This window comes from Pezoporus flaviventris, unplaced genomic scaffold (genome assembly GCF_033815535.1).
Source record: "Pezoporus flaviventris isolate CSIRO_AGI_PZ_B2104156 unplaced genomic scaffold, CSIRO_AGI_Pfla_v1 ptg000034l, whole genome shotgun sequence".
Lineage (NCBI taxonomy): Eukaryota > Metazoa > Chordata > Aves > Psittaciformes > Psittacidae > Pezoporus > Pezoporus flaviventris.
This window is the reverse complement of record NW_026892582.1, coordinates 2520376-2540998: the sequence shown is the minus strand read 5'-3', so window position 1 is coordinate 2540998 and position 20623 is coordinate 2520376. Positions and strand designations below refer to the sequence as shown.

Below are 20623 nucleotides of genomic sequence, written 5' to 3'. Positions count from 1 at the left end.
AAGTGCTGGGTGGTTCTTCACATTGTGAAATCAGTGTCTTCACTGGTTTAAGTCAGGGATTGTATTAGAGGAGAAATGACTTTCTGCCTGTATTCTAATGAGCATATCTCTGTCACCAAACTCTTTTTTACATACCCAAAAGCACTGATGGCTGCCAGAAATCTTTTGAAGATTCCTGGAAGAATGTAATCATCTTCACATGCCTACTTTGCTAAGGCTGGTCGAGCTGGTTGTGCAATACTGCCTGAGCAAATGGACTGGTTTTCCTGGATGCAGGGTTCCAGCCCTGCAGGGCTCAACCCCAGAGGCTGCAGCTCTGAGGCATGTGTTAGTGGGTTGAGACCCAGGCTGTGTTATCTGAACAGTGCTTCCTTGGCAGCTCAGTCTGGACTCTCTTTCTGTGACTTAATTTACGTTCCTGTTTCTTCAAATGTAGATTTGTTCAACTTCAAACCAGAAGCAATAAAATTAGAAGCTCTCCAATGTGGAAATACATAGACATCCTCTCAACTCTGAGGTGTAAGGATCAACAGGGCTCCTTTACACGTTTATCCTAGCACCACTGGACATGGAATATATGTGGCCAACAATGCAGAATTAATAACTGCATATTTTATCATGCCTTTTGCAGATCTCAAAGATCTGAAATCATTTAGCAGAAGAGATTGACAGCTCTGTTTGTTCTATATGTGGGGAAGTGGACGCAGAGAGACCTTAAGCAACTTGCCAGGAAGAGAACCCCAATTCTGCTCCAGAACTTAATCCCTGTGATTCCTGCTGGAACAGGCATTCTCTGCAAAAAAAACCCAAACCAAACCAGACAAACCTCAAGTCTTTATCAAAAGACACCTTGTATTTGGAGGGTGGAGTTCTTGTCAATAAAAATAATTGACAGCTCATTTTCCCTTTTGTTTCCCAGATGTCGCCATGCTGCCATAGCAAAGTACTTTGGGGATGTCACCCCTCCTTGTAACAAGTGCTGTGACTACTGCAAGAACCCAGCAGCAGTGAAAAGACAATGGGAGTCACTGGAGCGGTGCAGCAACAGCTGGAGCAGAACCTGCATTGGGCCCACAAGCTCCTCTTGGGAGGGCTATGACCCAGAACTGTATGAAGGCGGAAGAAGAGGTTGCAGAGGTTTTAGCAGGTCTGTACTTGGCTGCTTCAAACTCAGCTCATAGGAGCTATCTGCTGGGAGGGCAGAGATTCTCTCCCAGCTGCAGGTCCAGCCATTCCTATTTTCAGCACATGTTTCTGTGTGTTGGTATTTTCCTCTAACTTCCTGGCAGCAGGAGCTGGAATTTAATTTTCCACACACTTTGGCAGCCTGAAGCACATTCATGTCCCAGAGAGTCAAAAGCTGTTCTGACTGACCTAAGAAGTACCCTGCAGAATGTAATTTGTTCAAGAAACTAGCCTGACATTTTTGGAAAGCAGTAAGTGAGCTCAGCCTGTTCACAGTCACAAGGACCAAAACTGTTTGAATTGAGACCAATGTGACAGCAAAGTATGACATGGTCCAGACTTCATTTCTGTCTGTGGGCCAGCAAGCTAGGGGACACTGACAGGACTTGGTCACCACAGAGCATATAATGGAGTGCCAGTGTCAGCTGCTAAATTTTAGTGTTTCAGTATCAGGCTGACAGCAAAAGGAAGATGTACAGTGGGAAACATGATAAATTCTGTAAAACACTTGGCAGCGTGGAGATGGCAACTTCTCTTCCTCCTTGTTCTCTGGCTGAGTTGCAGCAAAGGTGCAGCTCTGTCAGGATTCAACCTTGGCTGCCTGCACTGCCTGGGGAGCTCTGCTGGATGTGCATCACTGCTGACTGGCCTGGCCCCTGCTTTACCTTTTACAGCTTGAGCCTGGGAGCTTTGGTCTTCAGGCAAGTCCAGCTGAGTCAGAGGGAACTGGTGTCCTTGTGACCTAAGTTTGATCTCAGGACCTGAGAAGACATGGCCAATGCTGTTGTAGAGCTCTCTGCCACTTGACTTATTGAACCTCTCCATAACTTGATTGTAGCTCTGCCTTGGAAGTTGTAATAGTCAATAGTCTTCAAGCTCTGATTTGTAATAACTGTCAGTTTTGGCTGTGACAGCTGTGGAAAGCAGTAAATACTTGGGCTACATCTGGTGAGACTCACCAGCTGCATTTCTGTATATCAGTGATGCGATTTCATTTGATACAACAATACCACAACATTTAATTACTGGCACAGGGTGCCCAGAGAAGCTGTGGCTGCCCCATCCCTGGCAGTGTTCAAGGCCAGGTTGGACGGGGCTTGGAGCAAGCTGCTCTAGTGGAAGGTGTCCCTGCCCATGGCAGGGGTTAGAACTGGATGAGTTTTAAGGTCCCTTCAACCCAAACCATTGTGTGATTCTGTAACAGTTTGTGAACAGCTGAGGCTGCTTTGCCCTTTCTGCCATTTCTGCTCCAGGGGCAGTAGTGACTGACGGCTGGAGTAAGTGACACAAGGCAGTGACCTTGGGCATTCTCCCCATGAGAGAATCTGGCAGAGCTTCTGAAATGGATGGAACCCTCCATTCTCAGAACACTAGTCATATGCTGCTAGTTCATGCTGCTGCTTACTAGTTCACAGGATTAACAAGTCCCATGAATTTTTGGAGGATGCTCACTGCTGTCCAGCTTGAGGGGTGTTAGTGAAACTAAAAGCTAAGACTTTTGTAATCATCTTTTGTAAATACTGTAAAAAGTGACCTTGGCTTTTTAGGCCTGTCCCCTAGTTAATACTGCACCTACAGAAATGTCTATTCCTCTTCTTTTCCTGCCTTATCTAGATATGATGAAGAAAGCAGTGGGAATGCGGATGAAGCCAATGAAGAGAGTCGGAAACGGGAGTGGAACAGCTTCTACAGAAAGCAGATGAGTCTGCGCAGAGTGAGTTCGGGTCCCCTTGTAAGAGATTTCTGGAGTGTTTGCTGTGAGCTTGTCTTACAGACATAAAGGCTTCCTGGCACTAATGAAACTAAATTATTGCATGTTGCTGTTGCTTTTTGGTTTTTACTTCTAGTACCTCTGCTTTTGCTGTGTTCTCCATGTTCTGCGTCAGTCCTATAATATGAAGAAACACAGCTTATTCATGTACTGGTTTTCTCTGCAGTGCTAATCAAGAGGGTCCTGTTGTCTTTAATTCCTCTAATATTAGATTTTCCCACTCAGCTTCTCTTGCACAGCTCTTTCCTATAGCAAACGTGAGCTTTTTGGCTTTCATTCTCATTGTCTTCTTTCCCCCATTTTGGTGCCTTTTCAGTACCTTTGTAACTTCAGCATTAGTTTTCCCTGTAGCTGCTTCTAGACCTCCATGTGTATTGCAGGAATGGAAATGTTTGACTGATCTTTGTTTTCTTCCAGGGCAAAGAACCAGAAAAGGAAGATTTTGTTCCTCCAAGTAAGTATCTTCCTTGATTTATCATGGGTTTTCTTTGGGAGAAGAAAGTCTTGTATTTTGCAGCTGCATGTAATCCATACAGCATCAACACTGGAGATATCAGTCCCTAGGCACAGAGGCTGGACATTTGGCTGTGGAAGCTTGGCTGGAGGAGATGGATCAGAGCTTAGCTTTGGTTGGGGTGAAGATATGGAATGCATCTTTCTAAACAACTTTTCAAAATAAGCAAGAGAGCAGGAAAACTCTGTGTAAACTGACTTTGTAGGCTGTTTCTGCATGGGTTATGCAGCAGCATCCAACTGGGCTGTAAGGAAACTGCTGAAAACCTGATCCCTTTGTAACTGTGCTACATGAAGCCCTGTCTAGTAACATGAACATGTTACATGGTAGTTCATGTTACTCTGTTCAGCCTCTTTGTTGTTGTTGTTGTTATTGTGGGGAGTGGAAAAGGGTTGAGTTTCCTGAGAGCTGTGATTTCTTGAGAAAGGGTTTCCTGAGATGGGGAAGTTTTGGAAAACTGTTAGTCATAAACTAGCAAGAGAGACATTCTCATCCAGAGAGGAAAATCTTACTGTGGCTTCTGCCTACTCTTTTGGAGTTTGTCGCTCCTTCAGGTAACAAAGGTGACTGCAGTCATCCTTGGGGTACCTGTGCAGGGAGGAGCATGTGGAGCAGTGCTAGACAGGTACCCCTCAGTGACAGCTGAGATGTTCTCCACCAGCCCCAGCCCTGCTATGACAAATATCTCTTCTGTGATAGGTGCAGACTGTCCCTTGAAGGATGCCATCAGCAGGAGAATCTCTAAGCTCACAGTGAAGGTAAGAAAGGCTGGTTTGCATTCAGTCCTGTTGACTTGCAAAGAACAAGAAAGATTCTGCCTGCCCTCTTCTTACTCCTTCAGGGATGGAAGTCCAAGGGGCACTATGATCTCTGTAGAGCATGACTCAGTATCCTGTGTTTCCTAGGGACGGGAGCACTGCTTGAAGATGCTGGAAGAAGCTTTGAGCACCAATCAAAAGGTTCCAGCAGCAGGAGAAGGGTATGAGACAAAAGAAAAGGGGTAGCATGTTGAATCCCTTAATACAGGGCCTAATCTTCCCTCAGCAGCATTACCATTCTCAGGGAATGTCATTTAAATTGTTTGGTCCAAGAATGTAGATTCACTTAACAGCTATGAGGATTCCTGTGTCTGATTCTGCTAGATCAGCTTGATCCTAGAAGTCGCAATTCTTCCCTGTCCCACAAGATGGGGTTAATGTACTTCTCAAACTGAGCAACTGGACAAGACTTAGATTTAAAAGTGATTTCAACACTCTTTCCATTCTCCAGCAATTCACTGCCCCATTCCTTAGGATTTACTTGGAAGTTATCACTTGTTCTTGCACCGGAGAGAGTCTGTTTTGTGATGCCTGGGAGGTGCTTAACCATAAGTGTTCCCTTTGCAAATCTAGAAGTGTGTCTTGCCAGAAATCACCCTAGCCTGTGTTACAGGTCAGACCCTCACGCCTGTGCCGTGGAGCTGGAGTATGAAGCTTTCCGAACCAGTAAAATGGCGAACTCATACAAGGCAACTGTGCTGAAGAAGGTAGTGCCCATCATCTGCAGTTGTTCCTTGAATGTGGTGTGGCCTCTGCTTGAGGGGATATTGGATAGAGCTTGTAGGGGAAGGATGAAGGAGAAGCTTTGCTTTGCCTTGGATGTCTTCCAAATCTTTCTTTATTTTGTTTCCAGGAGGGCCCAGAATCATGTTGGTTTTACACCTTTGTTGGTTTCACAGGCTCTGGAAACCTATATACCAGTGCAAGTTTACCCAGATATCTTCTAGGGCTAGGAATAAGGAGAATGGGGAGTTCTTCAGGCTGTAGCTGACAGTAGGGGAACCTTGGGTTAGGTCAGCTGGTTGCCATAAGTCTCGTTGAAGACATTTCTGTTCTTGAGATAGGTGTCTCTCCAGAGGAGACATTTATTTTGTCACCGTGGCTTTTAGTGTGTACAAAGGCAGGAACATGTTAATATTTCTGGCCACTAGAGGATATTTCTGTTTTCAGGTAGCAGAAATCAACAAAGCCTCAAAACAAGGAGAGTTGTTCTCAGTCTTTGGGTCTGCAACTGGTAGCAAGAGCAGCTTGGAAACAAAATCTGAGTCTGCAGCAGAAGAGGACTTCCTCCCTGCATCCCAGGTTTACTCAGTGAGTGAGTACATATGAACAGACAAGGAGAGAATGGGATCTTTGTCTATCACAGCCATAGCTGTCTATTTCTATTGCAATTACTTTCCCTCTCTGTCCTTTGGTTTTGGAGTGAGATCAATGAGTCATGCTGGTTCCTATTAGTGAATAGAATTTATGTCCAGGTCATTTGTAAAAGAAGTTTTTCTCATCTTGCTCTAAACAAGGATGCTGTTTCCTTACTGTGGGAATGACTTAGGGCCTAAGACTTTAACCTAATCCATGTCCCAGATGTCTCAGGGAATGGTTAAGATGATGACTCGTTTTTTAGAGCCTTCCTCAGCTTATGGCTGTAACACTGGTGCGTTGTGTACAGAAACTTAGCTCCTAAAGGGTTTTGCACGCAGGGCTTCCTTAATGCTCTCACGTCCAAAATTTCTTCCTCCTTTCTCCCTAGTTCAAACCCAAGCGTGTGGGAGCAGGATTTCCAAGGAAATCCAGTTTGTTCCAGACAGCTTCTGAACTGCTGAAGATCCAGGAGAAGAGTGATGCAAAGCCTGACAAAAAAGAAGCAGACTGTCCAAATGGACAAGACAACAGTAACTCCAGTCTGGAGCTGGACACCAGGAGCCCTGTTCTCCAGAAGAAAGAAATAGCAATGTGTGAGAGTGCTGGGGTGGAAGTACTCCATCCTGAAAAGAAGGAGCAGCAACCCAATCCAGACACAAAAGCTGCCCTTTTGAGGGGCCCTAATAAGAAGTCCAAACGTAGCAAAAAGCAGCAAATGCTCACAGAAGCAGCTAAAAAAGAATCACAGGATATTTCCAAATTCTTCTCCCTCCGCAAAGGTGGGTTTAAAGCCAAAAGCTGCAGCTCAGCAAAGGAAGGTGGCTGTTCTGCAAGCACACTACCTCAGGTTTCTTCTCAAAGCATGTGTCAAGAGAAACCAGCACCTCAGGAAAACAAAGGTGTCTCTGGAGAAGATGTGATTGGACAACCCCAGGCAGAGAGTGAAGAACTGGAAGAGGCACAAGTAGCACTGACTGAGAGAGAACAGGATTTCAAGACCCCTCAGGCTGATGAATCTGAGATCCTTCAGGAAGAAACTGATGTGAAACCCAGGTAACATCTCTACTTCTGTGCTCCTTATTGTTGCCCTGTTAATAAGCTGCAGAGTCCCACCAGCCCTGTGCTGTCTGTAGATCTTGAGGCTGGTGAGGAAGACTCGTGCTTTACCATGGAGAGTCTCGTGGCCACCAACAGCAAATGCAGTCATATGTTCACTGTGGAATGATTAAAATTGTCCTTCTCTCCACTCTTTCCACTAGTGCTGATGAAAATGTCACAGAAACTGAGCTAACTTTTGCTGAGGAAAGTGAGAGTAGGAAGCGACCAGGATCAGATGAGGTAAGACTTTAATGGGTGCTAATTTCTTTTAATTTTTTCTACCTACCTTGTGCCAAGTTTCTCTCTGGGAGTCATAGAATCAGAGTCTCCAAGACTGGTTTGTGTTGGAAGGGACCTTAAAGCTTATCCAGCTCCAACCCCTGCCACAGGCAGGGATACCTTCCACTAGAGCAGCTTGCTCCAAGCCCCTGTGTCCAAACTGGCCTTGAACACTGCCAGGGATGGGGCAGCCACAGCTTCTCTGGGCACCCTGTGCCAGCGCCTCAGCACCCTCACAGGGAAGAGCTTCTGCCTAAGAGCTCATCTCAGTCTCCCCTCTGGCAGGTTAAAGCCATTCCCCTTGGCCTGTCCCTACAGGCCCTTTCCAAAGCCCCTCTCCAGTTTTCCCCTTTAGGCACTGCAGCTGCTTTAAGGTCTCCCCTTAAGGAGCCTTCTCTTCTCCAGGCTGAACAAGCCCAGCTGTCAGCCTGTGTCCATAGCAGAGGTGCTCTAGCAAGCTGCTTTGTCAAATCAAGGTAACCCCATGCCAGTGACACATAGGACCACTCAGAAGTGAACCATGCTCACAGCCTTCCTTGCATTCAGTCTCTGGTTCTGCATTTGGCATCTGAGAATGCCTCAGACTGAACAGGAGTGTGGCACTCCTGAAGTGGCTGGCTCTTCCCACAGGGTGTATTTTCAGCAGACATCCTGGGAATTTGTTTCCTGTCCATTTTTCCCATGTAGGACAGGTCTAGCAGTGAGCTCCGTAATAAGAGCACAGGGTAGTTCTAAGACCTTTTCTCAAAGTCCCTTTGTGTGAGAAATAGTGTATCATGTCTGGGCAGCAAAATGGGTTACAGAGATACCTGCATGGTAATCACTGTAGGAAGAGGCTGTAGGATGCTGCTGTTCTTGGCAGGTAGTGGCTGCTTGGAAATGTAATGCTGCCACAGGAATTAATGGGTTTGGTTTTCTTCTGTCCCATCTCCAGGATATAGAAATTCCTGCAACAAAGCTGCTACGGACAGCTGCAAAATCTTCAATTCTGTCCCAGCCAGAAAGCAGAAGTGTTGGTCTAACAAAGAAGAAGGTGACTTTTGATCCAAACTTATTGCAGTGTGCTAAAGAAGGAACCAGCAGGACCATACAGGCAGTGACCAAGGCTATGTCCCTCAAAGAGACAGCAGACATCGTCGTCAAATATTTGACCCCATTCTACAAGGACGGCAAATTTGCTTCCAAGGTAGGGCACAGCTCAAGACCCTCTTTAGCAGAAGGAGGCTGCATCTCCCTAGTGATCTGGGGCTCTAGGAAGGGGCTCTAGGAAGGGAAAGATGATCTAAACACCACATTTTCGTTTCCAAATCACATGTTGGCATGTGTTTCCATGAATGCAGCAACTCACCCCAAGAAAGGGTTTGTGTGGGATTTAGAGTGGTATCATGGTGGTTCCACCTGGTTTTGATTGTTTATGTTTTCACTCTAAACTCTGGCCTGTTTTCAAGAGCTCCGAGCTGTGAAGGGGCAAGAGATCAAAGTCGGTTCTGGTGTAGTTTATTTGATGTGTTAGGGGAGGCAGCATGTGAGTCCATGTGCTTCTTCAGCACTGCAGGGTCAGGTGTGTTTGCAGCACTCCTGTAGTCGTAATCTCTGAGTGGTTTCTGCTAACAGCCAGCAAGACAAAAGGAAACTGTCTGATGAGGTAACTGTGATGTCTTCTTTCTGCTATGCCCCAATTCTGCAGGATCTGTTCAAAGGCTTTGCTCGGCACCTGTCTCACTTACTGACCGAAGAGCAGAACCCAGCCCGCAAGACTGGTGAGTTGGCAGCTGGGGAGAGCACCAAGAATATTGGTCTCTTCTGATGCCAAATGGATGAGAGTCTTTAGAGGGGCAGATGTCTTGAGTATCTTCTTAAAGGTGGTGCTTCCTCTCTTGCAGTGAAGGAGGAAGCACAGAGACTCATCAAGGAGTTTTTCAAAACAAGGGTCAGGTGTGAGAGTGAGACAGACTGGCAGGAGCTGCAGAGCTCCGGGAGCTGACTCTCAGATCACGTTGGCTGCCCTCCTCCAGTGGTGTGACCAGGGGAGCTTGAAGAACTCACCCATGGAGGGTTTCATGGACTTACAGAACTGAGCTTGCTTTTCCAACAGCATTTTTGCTCACTTCTGATCTTAGTGACACACAGTTCCAGGAAACCAGTTTCTGTGGACGTGTGGAGAGTTTCTCCAGTAAGTGGGGTGCTGAAGCCCAGTGGTTGCTCACACCTTGCTAAGAGGTGTGAACTACTCATCTGTTGTGTAGGTTAGGGGCAACCACCCCAGATGTTCTGCAGTGTCTCCAACCTCTATGCAGCAGTTTGCTCAGACTTTCCAACAGGCACTCTGCTTTCGGATGGCATCTTGCTTCCTAGATAGGTCCTCTCCCGCTCCCCCATCCCTTAGTTCTTATTCCAGTGTTGCCAGTAGAAGCCTTATACTAGAAGTTCACATGCTTTGCTCAGGGCTGCCAATGATAAAGTTGATGATTGAGTTCTTGGATGGACAGGAGAGGAGCATTTTGTTTCCCCCATACAGGCAATGTATACTTGCTGAAGGTGGAGAAACTCAATTTCTTTTTTCTTTTAATCTGAACTTCTCTTTTTTGACTTTGTCTAGTTCTTCCTGCCCTTTAATATTAAGCGGTGATGCTTTTTCAGTATTAACCTCTCCAATAGTAGCACCAAGGTTGCCAACACTTTTCCAGCGTTTGCTTGTAACCCCTAAAGCCATATTTGCTACCTGTGCCTCACCTGCAGTCTGCAATACCGAAGGCAGTGGTGCTGTTACAACTGGTTAAGGTACCACTGTGGCCCTCAAATTGACACTATGGTGTGTCTGCTGCTATATTTATATGAGAATCTGAACTTTAGGGCATCAGTGGGCTTGAAATAACCCAATTCCCTGGCACAGGTTCTTTCTGTTCAGTTGTTACTGGGTTCTGCTTTTGTTCCATTCTCATAGAGGTTGGTGGCCTCAGGCACTAGTGCTGCTGGAGGAATCTGCAGCCTCAGAGGCCATCAAATGCCTTTTAGATCACTGTACTCAATGGGTGTATTTTTTTTTAATGTACTGAAGGCTACATGTGGAACTGACAATAAACCAGTGTTAGAGCTGTTGTGGACTCTTCCTGGAAGCTTTTTGTTACCACTCAATCATATGGACTGGTCTCAGATACATTAGGACGTCATCGCTCTGAACATAGACATGAAAGCTCATTTCATATCTGAACAGACAGCTAATAAATGCAAGCCTGGGAGGGGCTGGATGGGAAGCGCGTGCCCACAGATGCCTCCACCCCTTTACTGCTGCAGGACTTCTCCAGCTAGGAGCAAGGGGAGAACCTGGAAATGTTTAACTCAAAGTCACTTTCATCTTCAGCTTGCTCTTGTCAGTGGAGGCCAAAGGGCTTTACAAGAAGCCTTTTACACAATACAAGTGTTTTTTAGCTGTTGCCTGCTAGTTTCTGGTTTACCTTCCCATGAAAAATCCTGGTTTGTCAGCGAATTTGAGTGGGGTTCCTATCTCTCCACAGTTCAGTGCTTATGAAGTTCAGTTGCTGCCTGGGTGAACTTGTCAGAAATGCTTTGTCTTTTAAATGAGGCATGGAGTTGTATGACCAAGTTCTTTATCACAATGACAGGCATTTCTAACCAGATAAGTTGTGCTTCTATGTAAGGCAGCAAAAGCTCAGGGAAAGAGAAGAGGAATAAGGCTAATTTAATGTTGGGCTATCTGTCTTCTCTATTCTTTCCTTTCATGTCACTGTGGTACATTACCTGCTGAATGGGGAGGGTGGAAGACGCCACAGTGAGCAGGACATGAAGGGAAGTTCCTGACAGGAAAGAGGCTGACATCAGCTCACCAGCAAGAAGCCCTAGCTGTGCATCATGGCTTGCATGGAGAGCCCCAACATCTATCCCTGTCTCAGCCAAGTAACCACTTTTTCCTCAAGCTTTGACAGTTACCCACAGGTCACTCTTCCCATGGTAGACATAAACCTGTGTCTGGCATGTCAGAGCTTCGAAACATCTCCATGTGATCATTTTATTGCAGTCTTCTGAAGTTCACTATTCTGCAGTGCAGTAGGATAGCTGTAGCAATAAAAATAAATTAAGCATTTGTGTACAACCCAGGACACACTCCTCTACTGGAGTAAAAGTTCCATTTGAAAATGCTTTCTCTATGGGCATGGCCCTATCATTTCAGTATGACAGCTGCATGGACGTGACACTTCTTCATAGCAGAGGGAAACATGAATATAGTTGTCAATAAGAAATTAATCAAGAATAAACTGTCTTACCATCACATCTCTATCTGTGCTGCAGCATGTGTTAATTGTATATTAACAGTGACATGGTTTGCAATTATGATGCTTTCTACAAGCTCCTGCTTCACAAACCCTGCTATAGGGCCTCTTGCATATCAATACAAAGAACAAGCTGGCCTATGGAAAATGCTAGTGCAGTCATGTCATAGGCTCAGCTGTCCATTAGGCTACATAAATCTATAGCAAAGATCAGGTTTTGCTCATGTTAATTAATTGGGAAAAAAGAGGAGTTCCACACTCTTCCAGGCAATTACTTGTATCTGCTCACATTGAAACAGGCTATGGAAGAGCAGTGGTGTGGAAAGGGTGTCTTTGTGGTCTAGGTAGCCACCACACGCATTACTTCAAGGGAGAGGACTTGGGGACTGAATGGCAGGTCAGGAGGGGTGAGGTTATGTTCCAGTCCATGAGCAAACACGGTGGTAGCAGTCTTAGGAAGCAGCTGTCTGAGGTTGCGGATGTCTTTTGGAAGAGTCCCCCTCCAGATGACAGGGCAGGAAACATTGAACAAGCTCAAAGAACAGAAAACAGTGCTGTTGTTCTTAGTCGTTCTCCTCTTAGGCTCTAGTGATGCAACTCTGTTTTATCCAGGATGACAACAATTGTGTGATACATTTCTTTAGCCTGTCAAAACACAAATCAGCATCAGTCATTCTTTGACCCAGAAGTGTCTGCTTCTCATGATTAAGTATTCCCATAAATCACTTTCTGTAAGTAAACATCAGGTACATGTTGGGGCAAAGCTGCACTTTGGGGCTTGGGAAATGCAGTGCCTCTTCCACCTCTGGGACAGAAGAGGCTTAGCTGGACAGTGGAGGGCTATTTCTGAGTTGCTGTGGGGTCCAGGGTGATCTCACCTGTGACAGTTCAAGCCACATAGTCTTGGGGCTAGCAGCCGAGCCATAGTTCAGTTCTAAGCCAGGAAGCCCACCATCAGAGAGAGGCCTCAGAGTTCGCATCTTCTGCAGCTCTTTCAGTGGAATGATGCAGGAGACTGCCTGGGTGTGAAGAAAAGCCACAGCCCACCCTCGGGTACAGTCCTTACAAATAAAACCGTCTGATTATCCCTAAGGAGGATTCACCTCAAGAGCCTATTGGAAGATGAAACAAGGACTGGAGCAGAGGGCAGTGCTGCAAGACTGGGACAAGCAGGAATGGGACCTACACTTGGTTTTACTGTGAATCATGCTCTGGGCCCCCAGCATAAAGAGGCCTCAAAGGTGTTCCAAGGGCTGGAGCAGCTCTGCTCTGGAGCCAGGCTGAGAGAACTGGGCTGGTTCAGGCTGGAGAAGAGAAGGCTCCTTAAGGGGAGACCATAGGACAGCTCCCAGTGCCTAAAGAGGCTACAAGAAACCTGGAGAGGGGCTTTGGACTAGGGCCTGCAGGGACAGGCCAAGGGGAATGGCTTTAACCTGCCAGAGGGGAGACTAAGATGAGCTCTTAGGCAGAAGCTCTTCCCTGTGAGGGTGCTGAGGTGCTGGCACAGGGTGCCCAGAGAAGCTGTGGCTGCCCCATCCCTGGCAGTGTTCAAGGGCAGGTTGGACACAGGGGCTTGGAGCAAGCTGCTCTAGTGGAAGGTGTCCCTGCCTGTGGCAGGGGTTGGAACTGGATGAGCTTTAAGGTCTCTTCCAATACAAACCAGTCTGTGATTCTATGATCACTGTACTTACAAAAGTAAGTACATGGCATTAGTAATTGTTCCACCACTCATTACTCATTTTGGGCTAGGGCTGTTAGTGTGGCTGTGATACAGGTAGATACAGTCTCTCCCTGCACAAGTTCTTCTAAAAGTCAAAGTTAACATCTGACAGACATCAGGGGTCTGGACTCTGTGGAGGAATTGTCTAGCATACCTGGCTGGTCTTGTCTACCACAATGATCTCCTCTTTATTCACGCCAAAGAAACACGGCACAGAGATTGTGTCATCGCTGACTCTCTCGACAAAGTAGATGGTGTACCCAAAGAAAGGCAATTTCATCACATGTTCTGTAAGAAAGAAATAAGTGGCTTTCAGGCAGCAGCTTCCAGGCAGCAATCTACTGCACTAACTAAGGTGGTCAAAAGCTGCAAGTGTTCCCAAGCATTTCCGCATTAAAAAGTGAGCTTGACAACTTCTCCCTCCCTTCCCCTCAGCTGCTGATACTCAATAAAATTCTCAACAGCCTGCAATGATGCCCCGTTCTTTCCCTATCAGAAAACAGATATGCAACCAAAATATTAATTAAAACACAATTTGTACAGAGCTCTAAAATCTATTGTGGACATATGTACAAGCAGTGGAACTTCTAACTGTGATCACCATGCTTGGGAACAAGTGCTCATCTGCAGGGGGAAGCTGTCACAGTCCATTCCAGGCTTCAAAGATCCTTGCCAACCTCATGAGCTGTCCCAAAAGTGTATTCAGAGCAGCTTACATCAAGATCTCAAACAGGTCTGGTTATCTCCTCACCTATGAACTGGATTTTTGCATCCACTGGCGGGAGGGGCTGCCTGGTTCTCAGCAGCATGTCAACTTGGTTTTGCAGAACCTCCGGACTGATGTAGGACTGCAGGGTCTTTGGTGTGTACTCCTTCAGCTCTTCCCTGTGCCAGCAAGCAGATGCTAATTCACCCCCTGCCCAGCTAAAATTGAAGGATCACCAGGGGGATTAAGGAGAGGGGAGGGATGTGGCAACAATTTTCAATTGCATGGCTGGGGGCATGGGTGGAGGGAGAGGGAAGGAGCAGAACAGGTTGTGTCTGCATTGGATAACATGTAAGGAAACATCAGAGAGAGTGAGACCAGCACTTCCCACAGAGCAGACAGCTATGCACCACTGACTAGTGCACTAAGAAACAGGTCCTTCCTTTCTGGAATCAACAGGAGCTCTTCAAGCAAGGACTGCAGCATAGAATAACACCAGGGGTGTTTCTTAGGCAATCTCAGCTGAACACCACCTTACTCAAGCCCTGTCTCGCTCCTGCGCATCCAAAGCACTACAGAAAGCAGAGTTCCCCATGCCCAGCAGGGTTATGCCATTACCTCCTGCTGCTGGTGCTCTAAGGGGATCTGGTGTAGACATTACCTTGACTTTGAGTCAAAGTGCTTAAGGGTACAGGAAGGAAGGACTGTGAAAACACAGCTCAGGACTGTAGGACAAACACTTTCCAGTGCCCAGGGACATTTTCCTTCCCATTAGGCAGCTCACTGCAGATTTCAGGTGCCCTAGGTTGGTAAGTCTGGCACTTGTGAGAAACAGCAAAGGAGCATTCATCCCAATTATAAGCTCATGCACTGCCTCCTTGGTATTACAAACACATGGCAATCAAAAGAAATGTCCATGGAACCCTCATGACCCTCAGCTCAGGAGCAGCCACAAAAAGAAATGTGCATAAGAGACAGTCAGCATTAAGAGTGGGAGCAGGAGGTAAACTTCCCTGACTAACAGCAGGAGTCAGTCACTAAAGTGACATCAATTAGTAGCTTATATTCTCCAGAACTGTCCATTCCTTCATTATCCAGAGAATACTTTCAGCCACCCACTCCTAACCCCTGTTATGCCAACAGCCACTAGAGATAAAGACCCACCCTGCAACAGACATACCTGGAGAGAGCAGAGTTCTGCTGCTCTGGTTTGGCCCAGTGCTGGAGCATTGCCAAAATGCCCACCTGCATCTCCATTTCTTTACTACAGCTCAAAAGCATCCTCTCATTCAGGTAATCCCACTGCATCTGAGAGACAGCACAGAAGAGAGGCCTCTGTTAAACCTGCCAGAAGGTATAGGCAGGTCTGGGCAGTGCCTTGCTGGCAGCACATCCAGCTCAGGCTGGTAACACACAAGAGAAGGCTTTCTGAGCTCAGGAAGAGCATGCAGAACTGCACAATCCTTGTCTGGAACAGGACAGCTCATAGGCTAGGGCTACAGGCACATTGCCTTCCTGGCATCCAGAGCTTCAGTTAATGGTCATTCCCAGAAACAGCATACACAGCCCATCAGCCAAAGCCCTCCTGCTTCTTCAGCCCTCTTGGGATATTCCCAAGGGCCTGGTCACTAATGCTGTCCCTGCTAGGGAGCCTTGCTAGGGAGGTTCCAGGTGCACACACTGGTCTTGCTGCTTACCTGTCCATAATGGACATCTATATAAATGTTGTTCTCAAAGTGCAGAGGTGTCCTCCAGAGGAGCCTGTGTAAACTCACAGTGACCAAACTGTCCTCCAGCAGGTAATCATGAAGATACTCCTCTGGTCTTATCGGCCTCACCATTTTATCTACATGTTTACACAGAGAGAGGGTCACTCATGGTGTGGTGACAGTAGCCATGGTTCTCCCTGTTAGAGAAACTGCTGTAAGAAAGAAGCCAGATGCTCGTCTTTACTTGCCGAGATTATTGTTGTCACTCCTGCTGGCAAAAAGAACAAATTCCTGTATCTCTTCCTGTTCACCTGCCCCCATCTGCTCACAGATCTCCTGCAAGAGCTCCTTGGCCACCTGAAACAGTGAAAGATGCAAAAAAATCCTATGGCTGGGCAAGCCAAATGCAGCCCCAGAGCAGTTAGACATACTGGGCCTGTTGGAGGGCAGCAGTATGGCTCTGCTCACTGCACAAAGAAGCGAGCGGCATGAGTCACTGTGCAGGTCCTGCAGAGATAGGCTGCTCCAGGGATTCTTAGGAAGTAAATAAACAATCACAGCACTTTGGGAAGCGCAGGCCAAGCCCAAGGTTTTGACAGATAAAGGAGTTCCACATCAACAAAGAAATTCAAAGCAGAAAACTCACAGTGAATGTCTTGATCCGGGTGAGGTATTCCACACCTCCAGGCAGCAGGATCACCAGCCGGCGGGCACCGCGCCCCTTCTGCAAAGGACAGTCTTTAGGCAGCAAAACGAGCAGGATCCCATCAGCCCCACAATTCTATCTTCCTCCTCATCTCAGCCTTCTACTGCCCATATCCCTGCCTATTCTATGGCATTGCACTTCCCAATCGTCTTACAGACACACACTTTATTTCCTCTCTTGGAACACAAACCACTGCTGCAAAAATGCCCATGGCACCTCCTGGGAATCATAGAAACAACCAGGTTGGAAAAGCCCTTTAAGCTCATCCAGTCCAACCGTTCCCCAGCACTGCCGAGGCCACCCCTAACCCATGGCACTGAGGCCTCGTCCCCACGCTGTGTGAACACTTGCGGGGACGGTGACTGCAGCCCTGCCCTGGGCAGCCTGTTCCAATGCCTGAGCACCCTCTGGGGAAGGAATTGTCCCTCAGCTCCATCTAAACCTGCCCTGGTGCAGCTTGAGGCCGTTTCCTCTTGTCCCATCCCTTGTTCCCTGGGAGCAGAGCCCAGCCCCTCCTGGCTCCATCCTCCTGTCAGGCACTTGTAGGGAGCCATCAGGTCCCCCTGAGCCTTCTCTTCTCCAGACTGAACCCCCCAGGTCCCTCAGCCGTTCCCCATCACCCCTGTGCTCCAGGCCCTGCACCAGCTCCATTCCCTTCTCTGGCCCCACTCCAGCACCTCAATGTCTCTCTTGCAGTGAGGAGCCCAGAGCTGAACACAGGATTCGAGGTGCGGCCTCACCAGTGCCCAGCACAGGGGCACAATCCCTGCCCTGGCCCTGCTGCCGCACTGGTGCTGATCCAGGCCAGGATGCTGGGGGCTTCCTGGCTGCCTGGGCACAAACTGCTCATGGTCAGCTCCATCAATCAGCACCTCCACGTCCTTTTCCACCGAGCAGCTTTCCAACCACTCTTCCCCAAGCCTGGAGCATTGCAGGGGATTCTTGTGGGAAGCCTTTGCCCTCCTTCTCTTCCCAGCACCCCACTTCTCTGCCCCTCAATACCAGCAATGCCTCCATCTCCACAGGGAAGGGAAGGTGGCGACGGCCCCCGTACATGAAATTTTTCCGCAGGTTGCTCTGACAGATCTTAGCTATTTCTGCAGGAAAAGGAAAAAGCTTCATGTGCTGAACCAGAGGATTACGCATTATCTCCTATGATGCTGGCTTATCCTGCCTGTGTTGAATTTAACTCAGGGCTGCTGCTAGGAGAGCAAAGAGACTTGACCTCATCTTCCACTCTGCCAGGACACATCCAAATCATGAGGGACCAGCTCCAGACAGCCTCCAGAGCAGTAGAAGTACAGAAGAATGACAGGATGGGAGAACTAGAACCTGTTCTCTAGCAAGACTCCAATCCAAACACCTCCCAGCTGACGATTCTGGAAGACCACAGCCTGGCTTTCCCCCATGGTCTAGGTGTCAAACTGGGCCTAAGCCACAGGGCTAAGCTAAGCCTCAGAGACACAGTTTTACCTTGCCTGGGTGAAGATGCAATGGGAAGACTAGAGATACAAAGCAGACTCTTGCCTGCAGGCTCAGCTTCCTCAGTACCTGTCATGTCTCCTGCCTAACAGGCTAAGGGAGATTTTCTCATTGGACTATGTCCCTGCCTGGATCCTGTTTTCTTTCCTTGACCACTCAGCCTTAGTAACAAGGGGACAGACATTTATTTTACAGGACACAGAAACAATCATACCATGGTGTGTACTAGATGGATCACTGCTGGCTAGCTGCAGAAACTTGGTGGCATAGGGCATCAGGATGTTGGAAGGGAGGAAGTACCCAGTTAGCAGGTTTAGAAGCAACCAACCACGCAGCACGCTCTCCCTGCAGAACAGAAAGATCTATGGGCACCTTGGAACAGGACAATTCCTGCTCCAAGCAGCTCAAAGTGAGCCTCAGCCCTTCTGAACACCTATGGCAGGTGGCAGAAAATGAGGTGGTGGCTGTTGGTCAGTTTCCTTACGCTGAGGAAGAGATTGACTCAGTTATTCTAACAGCAAACAAAGAAAGGGAACAATCAAGGCTGCTCTAATGCTACTGTTGCCCTGTTGCAGGGAGGTGTGAGGGTCAAGCCAGTTCCTAACTATTGTATCAGTTCCCAAAGACTTTGATGAGGAAATCAGGGCTCGGAGCAGCACCATTACCAGGAGCTACCAGCAATATTTATCAGTGCCCCAATATATTGGCAGCCAGAGATATAAAGACAAATCTCCACTGAAGTGAAAGTGCCAAAGCTGGTGACTGGCTGCATTTCCTGAGTGTTCAGCTAATCCCCAGCATCTGAGCACCTGGAGAACATACTCCAACAGTGAGCAGCCTGCCCCCGGCCCTGGTGTCCATGAAGCAAGGCAGACAGTTCCCCTCCTGACAGTGCTTGTACTCACTGGTTAGGGTTGTGGGTGACCTGTTTGATGGCCTGGCAGTAGACCTCATCATGCAAGCTCTCCTTCTCCTTGCACAGCTGCATTCAGAGAGGAAAAGACAGCATCAGAGGCCTCAAATCATCTCTGTGCCCTTCATCTCTCAGCTTCAGAGCTCTGCCAATTTGGCTTAAAGCTTGGGCTTTGCAGCCTCTGGTCTCTGGTGCTACCTAGGCCCAGAGAAGAAGAGGCAAGCTGTGATCCCAGCTGTGATATCCCAGACAGCAATATCCAGGGAAACCATTTACTTGCAACCCCTCTGCCCCATAGTTTCTAATCAGCCTCTCTGTTTCAGCTCCCTTTCTCATTTAGGAGATTGCATTATGGCTCTCCCTTTTGTCTCCCTTCCAAGCACGGCCTTTCATTCCCACTGGTGCTTGAGTGCCTTGCCTGGGGAAAGGTCACGAACCTGAAGGATTTCATAGACGCATTCAACCTCATTTTGGTTCTTGAGTTTTGCTTGATCTCCCATGAACCGCATCAGAGCTGCAAGGCAAAGGCTGGCATTTAGATCTAAGCAGAAGTGATCCTGCCATGGGGCAGGTAGTAGATTAGAAAATGCCCTGAAAGCTTTCCTGCTCCACAGGCTTTTCTGGGGCTTGCACTGGACATGTGAAGTCGGTGGGGCATCAGCCCAGGCAGTGTGTGTTCTTGGACACTTTGCACTCAAGGCAAAGCACATTTGACGGGATGCTTTCAGCAGTTACTAACTGCAGAAATGCTTTAGGAGGGACACTGCTCTCACACCTTTCCTTCCCCACTCTGGGCCCTGTGATGCCTATGTGTGGCCCATCAAGGCCACCCTGGCTCCAGCCTCTCTAGTGTTGTGTCTTAGGGAGGTACTCACTCTTGAAGTTCTTTGCAGCAAGCTCACTGAGCTCTCTATCAGAGTACTGGAGCAAAGATTCCTGGATTGGGACCTGCAGGGCAGAATACAAGGGTAAACGGGGGAGGCAGATCACACAGAGCTGCGCTGCAGGCTTCATGAAGACACAAGCTCCCAGTGTGTTGCAAGCAGGACTCAAGAGTAGAAGGCACCTACACTTCTCCAGAGACTGCAGCCAAGGATCTGCCCTCTGCTCTTTTGTTGTGAGGACAAAGCTAGAGGCAATGCTGGAGCTGGGATTCTGACTGTAGGCATGGGGAAAGACTGGGCTCACCTTGGTGTGCTGGACCAGCTGAGCTATACTCTTCTTTTCAGCAGCCATCGCCTTCAGTCCCTGCCTAGATAGAGGAGAGGGAACATGTAATCCAAGAAATATCCCCAGAAGTGGCTTGGTGGGTCAGACAGGTGGGTATGCCTGTTCAGGAAGGACGACAGCCTACTCACATGGACTGAGCTTCTCGGAAGTAGGTTGTGGCAAAGTCAAGCATGGTATAACGATCACCAGCAGCAACTAACATGGTGCTGTCAGGTTCTGATGTTAGGCTAGGAGCAGAACTCTGCAGAGACAGGCACCAAATCCACCCTAAGAAGTTAGCTGAGGAACTGCAGTGCATATTCTCCTCACCTGCAGCACTGGGAAGACCTTGTCTGTGTTTAGTGCCTCCCCCTCCCACTATAATAGTATTTGAGTGTCTCCATCTGCAAGGATTAAGTAGTCTTCCCTCCAGTCTTTGAGGGGATGCTACCAGATGCTACCAGGACCACAGACCAAACCCAGCACCTCCCAGAGCACCCGGCTGTATCCCCTAGAAGTTCCCCAAAGACAACTCACCCTGCTGGTGTTCCTGCTCTCTGAGGAATACTTCATGCTCTTCCACAGCCCTCCATGTCTGTCCATGCTGGTGCTGAGGTAGTCAGGTGCTGCAGCCAATTGCACCAGGCTGGTAGGGAAAATACCACAGCGGCCACCAGTGGAGCCAAACTGCCAGCCTGCAGAAGCAGTGGAGGAAGAGTCAGGAGTCACTGCAGCTACAAAGAGAAACAAGCAGTGAAGCATTCTGCTGGCAAAGAAGAGCGTCAGACTGACCAGGGTTTCCCACAGCCTAAGGTAACGTTCCTCTTAACTATGGCAGCTGGAACAAGGAGGGTTGTGATTAGAG

At 48.0% G+C, this 20623-nt stretch overlaps 3 protein-coding genes across 3 annotated transcripts in view; 2 read left to right on the top strand and 1 right to left on the bottom strand.

The window, feature by feature from the left end:
• Positions 1-10511, top strand: part of RECQL5 (RecQ like helicase 5) — a 48027-nt gene extending 37516 nt beyond the window's left edge. The window contains exons 9-20 of the mRNA XM_061461976.1: positions 920-1147; positions 2800-2899; positions 3374-3410; positions 4170-4228; positions 4376-4449; positions 4902-4995; positions 5459-5599; positions 6036-6700; positions 6907-6985; positions 7959-8210; positions 8712-8784; positions 8908-10511. Of these exons, the coding sequence (XP_061317960.1) occupies positions 920-1147; positions 2800-2899; positions 3374-3410; positions 4170-4228; positions 4376-4449; positions 4902-4995; positions 5459-5599; positions 6036-6700; positions 6907-6985; positions 7959-8210; positions 8712-8784; positions 8908-9008 (1903 nt within the window). The 3' untranslated portion in view covers positions 9009-10511. The remainder of the gene's footprint in view (positions 1-919; positions 1148-2799; positions 2900-3373; positions 3411-4169; positions 4229-4375; positions 4450-4901; positions 4996-5458; positions 5600-6035; positions 6701-6906; positions 6986-7958; positions 8211-8711; positions 8785-8907) is intronic.
• The window catches only part of ARHGAP44 (Rho GTPase activating protein 44), a 239099-nt gene that overhangs the window by 86953 nt on the left and 131523 nt on the right, over positions 1-20623 (top strand). The gene's annotated exons all lie outside the window — the stretch shown is intronic.
• Positions 11027-20623, bottom strand: part of MYO15B (myosin XVB) — a 29671-nt gene continuing 20074 nt past the window's right edge. The window contains exons 29-44 of the mRNA XM_061462021.1: positions 20296-20453; positions 19908-20020; positions 19738-19801; positions 19425-19497; positions 18987-19063; positions 18542-18618; positions 17851-17981; positions 17157-17251; positions 16095-16172; positions 15697-15805; positions 15437-15585; positions 14920-15047; positions 13785-13918; positions 13188-13321; positions 12192-12332; positions 11027-11958 (exon numbers count right to left, since the gene is read on the bottom strand). Coding sequence (XP_061318005.1) covers positions 11899-11958; positions 12192-12332; positions 13188-13321; positions 13785-13918; positions 14920-15047; positions 15437-15585; positions 15697-15805; positions 16095-16172; positions 17157-17251; positions 17851-17981; positions 18542-18618; positions 18987-19063; positions 19425-19497; positions 19738-19801; positions 19908-20020; positions 20296-20453 — 1721 coding nt within the window. The 3' untranslated portion in view covers positions 11027-11898. The remainder of the gene's footprint in view (positions 11959-12191; positions 12333-13187; positions 13322-13784; positions 13919-14919; positions 15048-15436; positions 15586-15696; positions 15806-16094; positions 16173-17156; positions 17252-17850; positions 17982-18541; positions 18619-18986; positions 19064-19424; positions 19498-19737; positions 19802-19907; positions 20021-20295; positions 20454-20623) is intronic.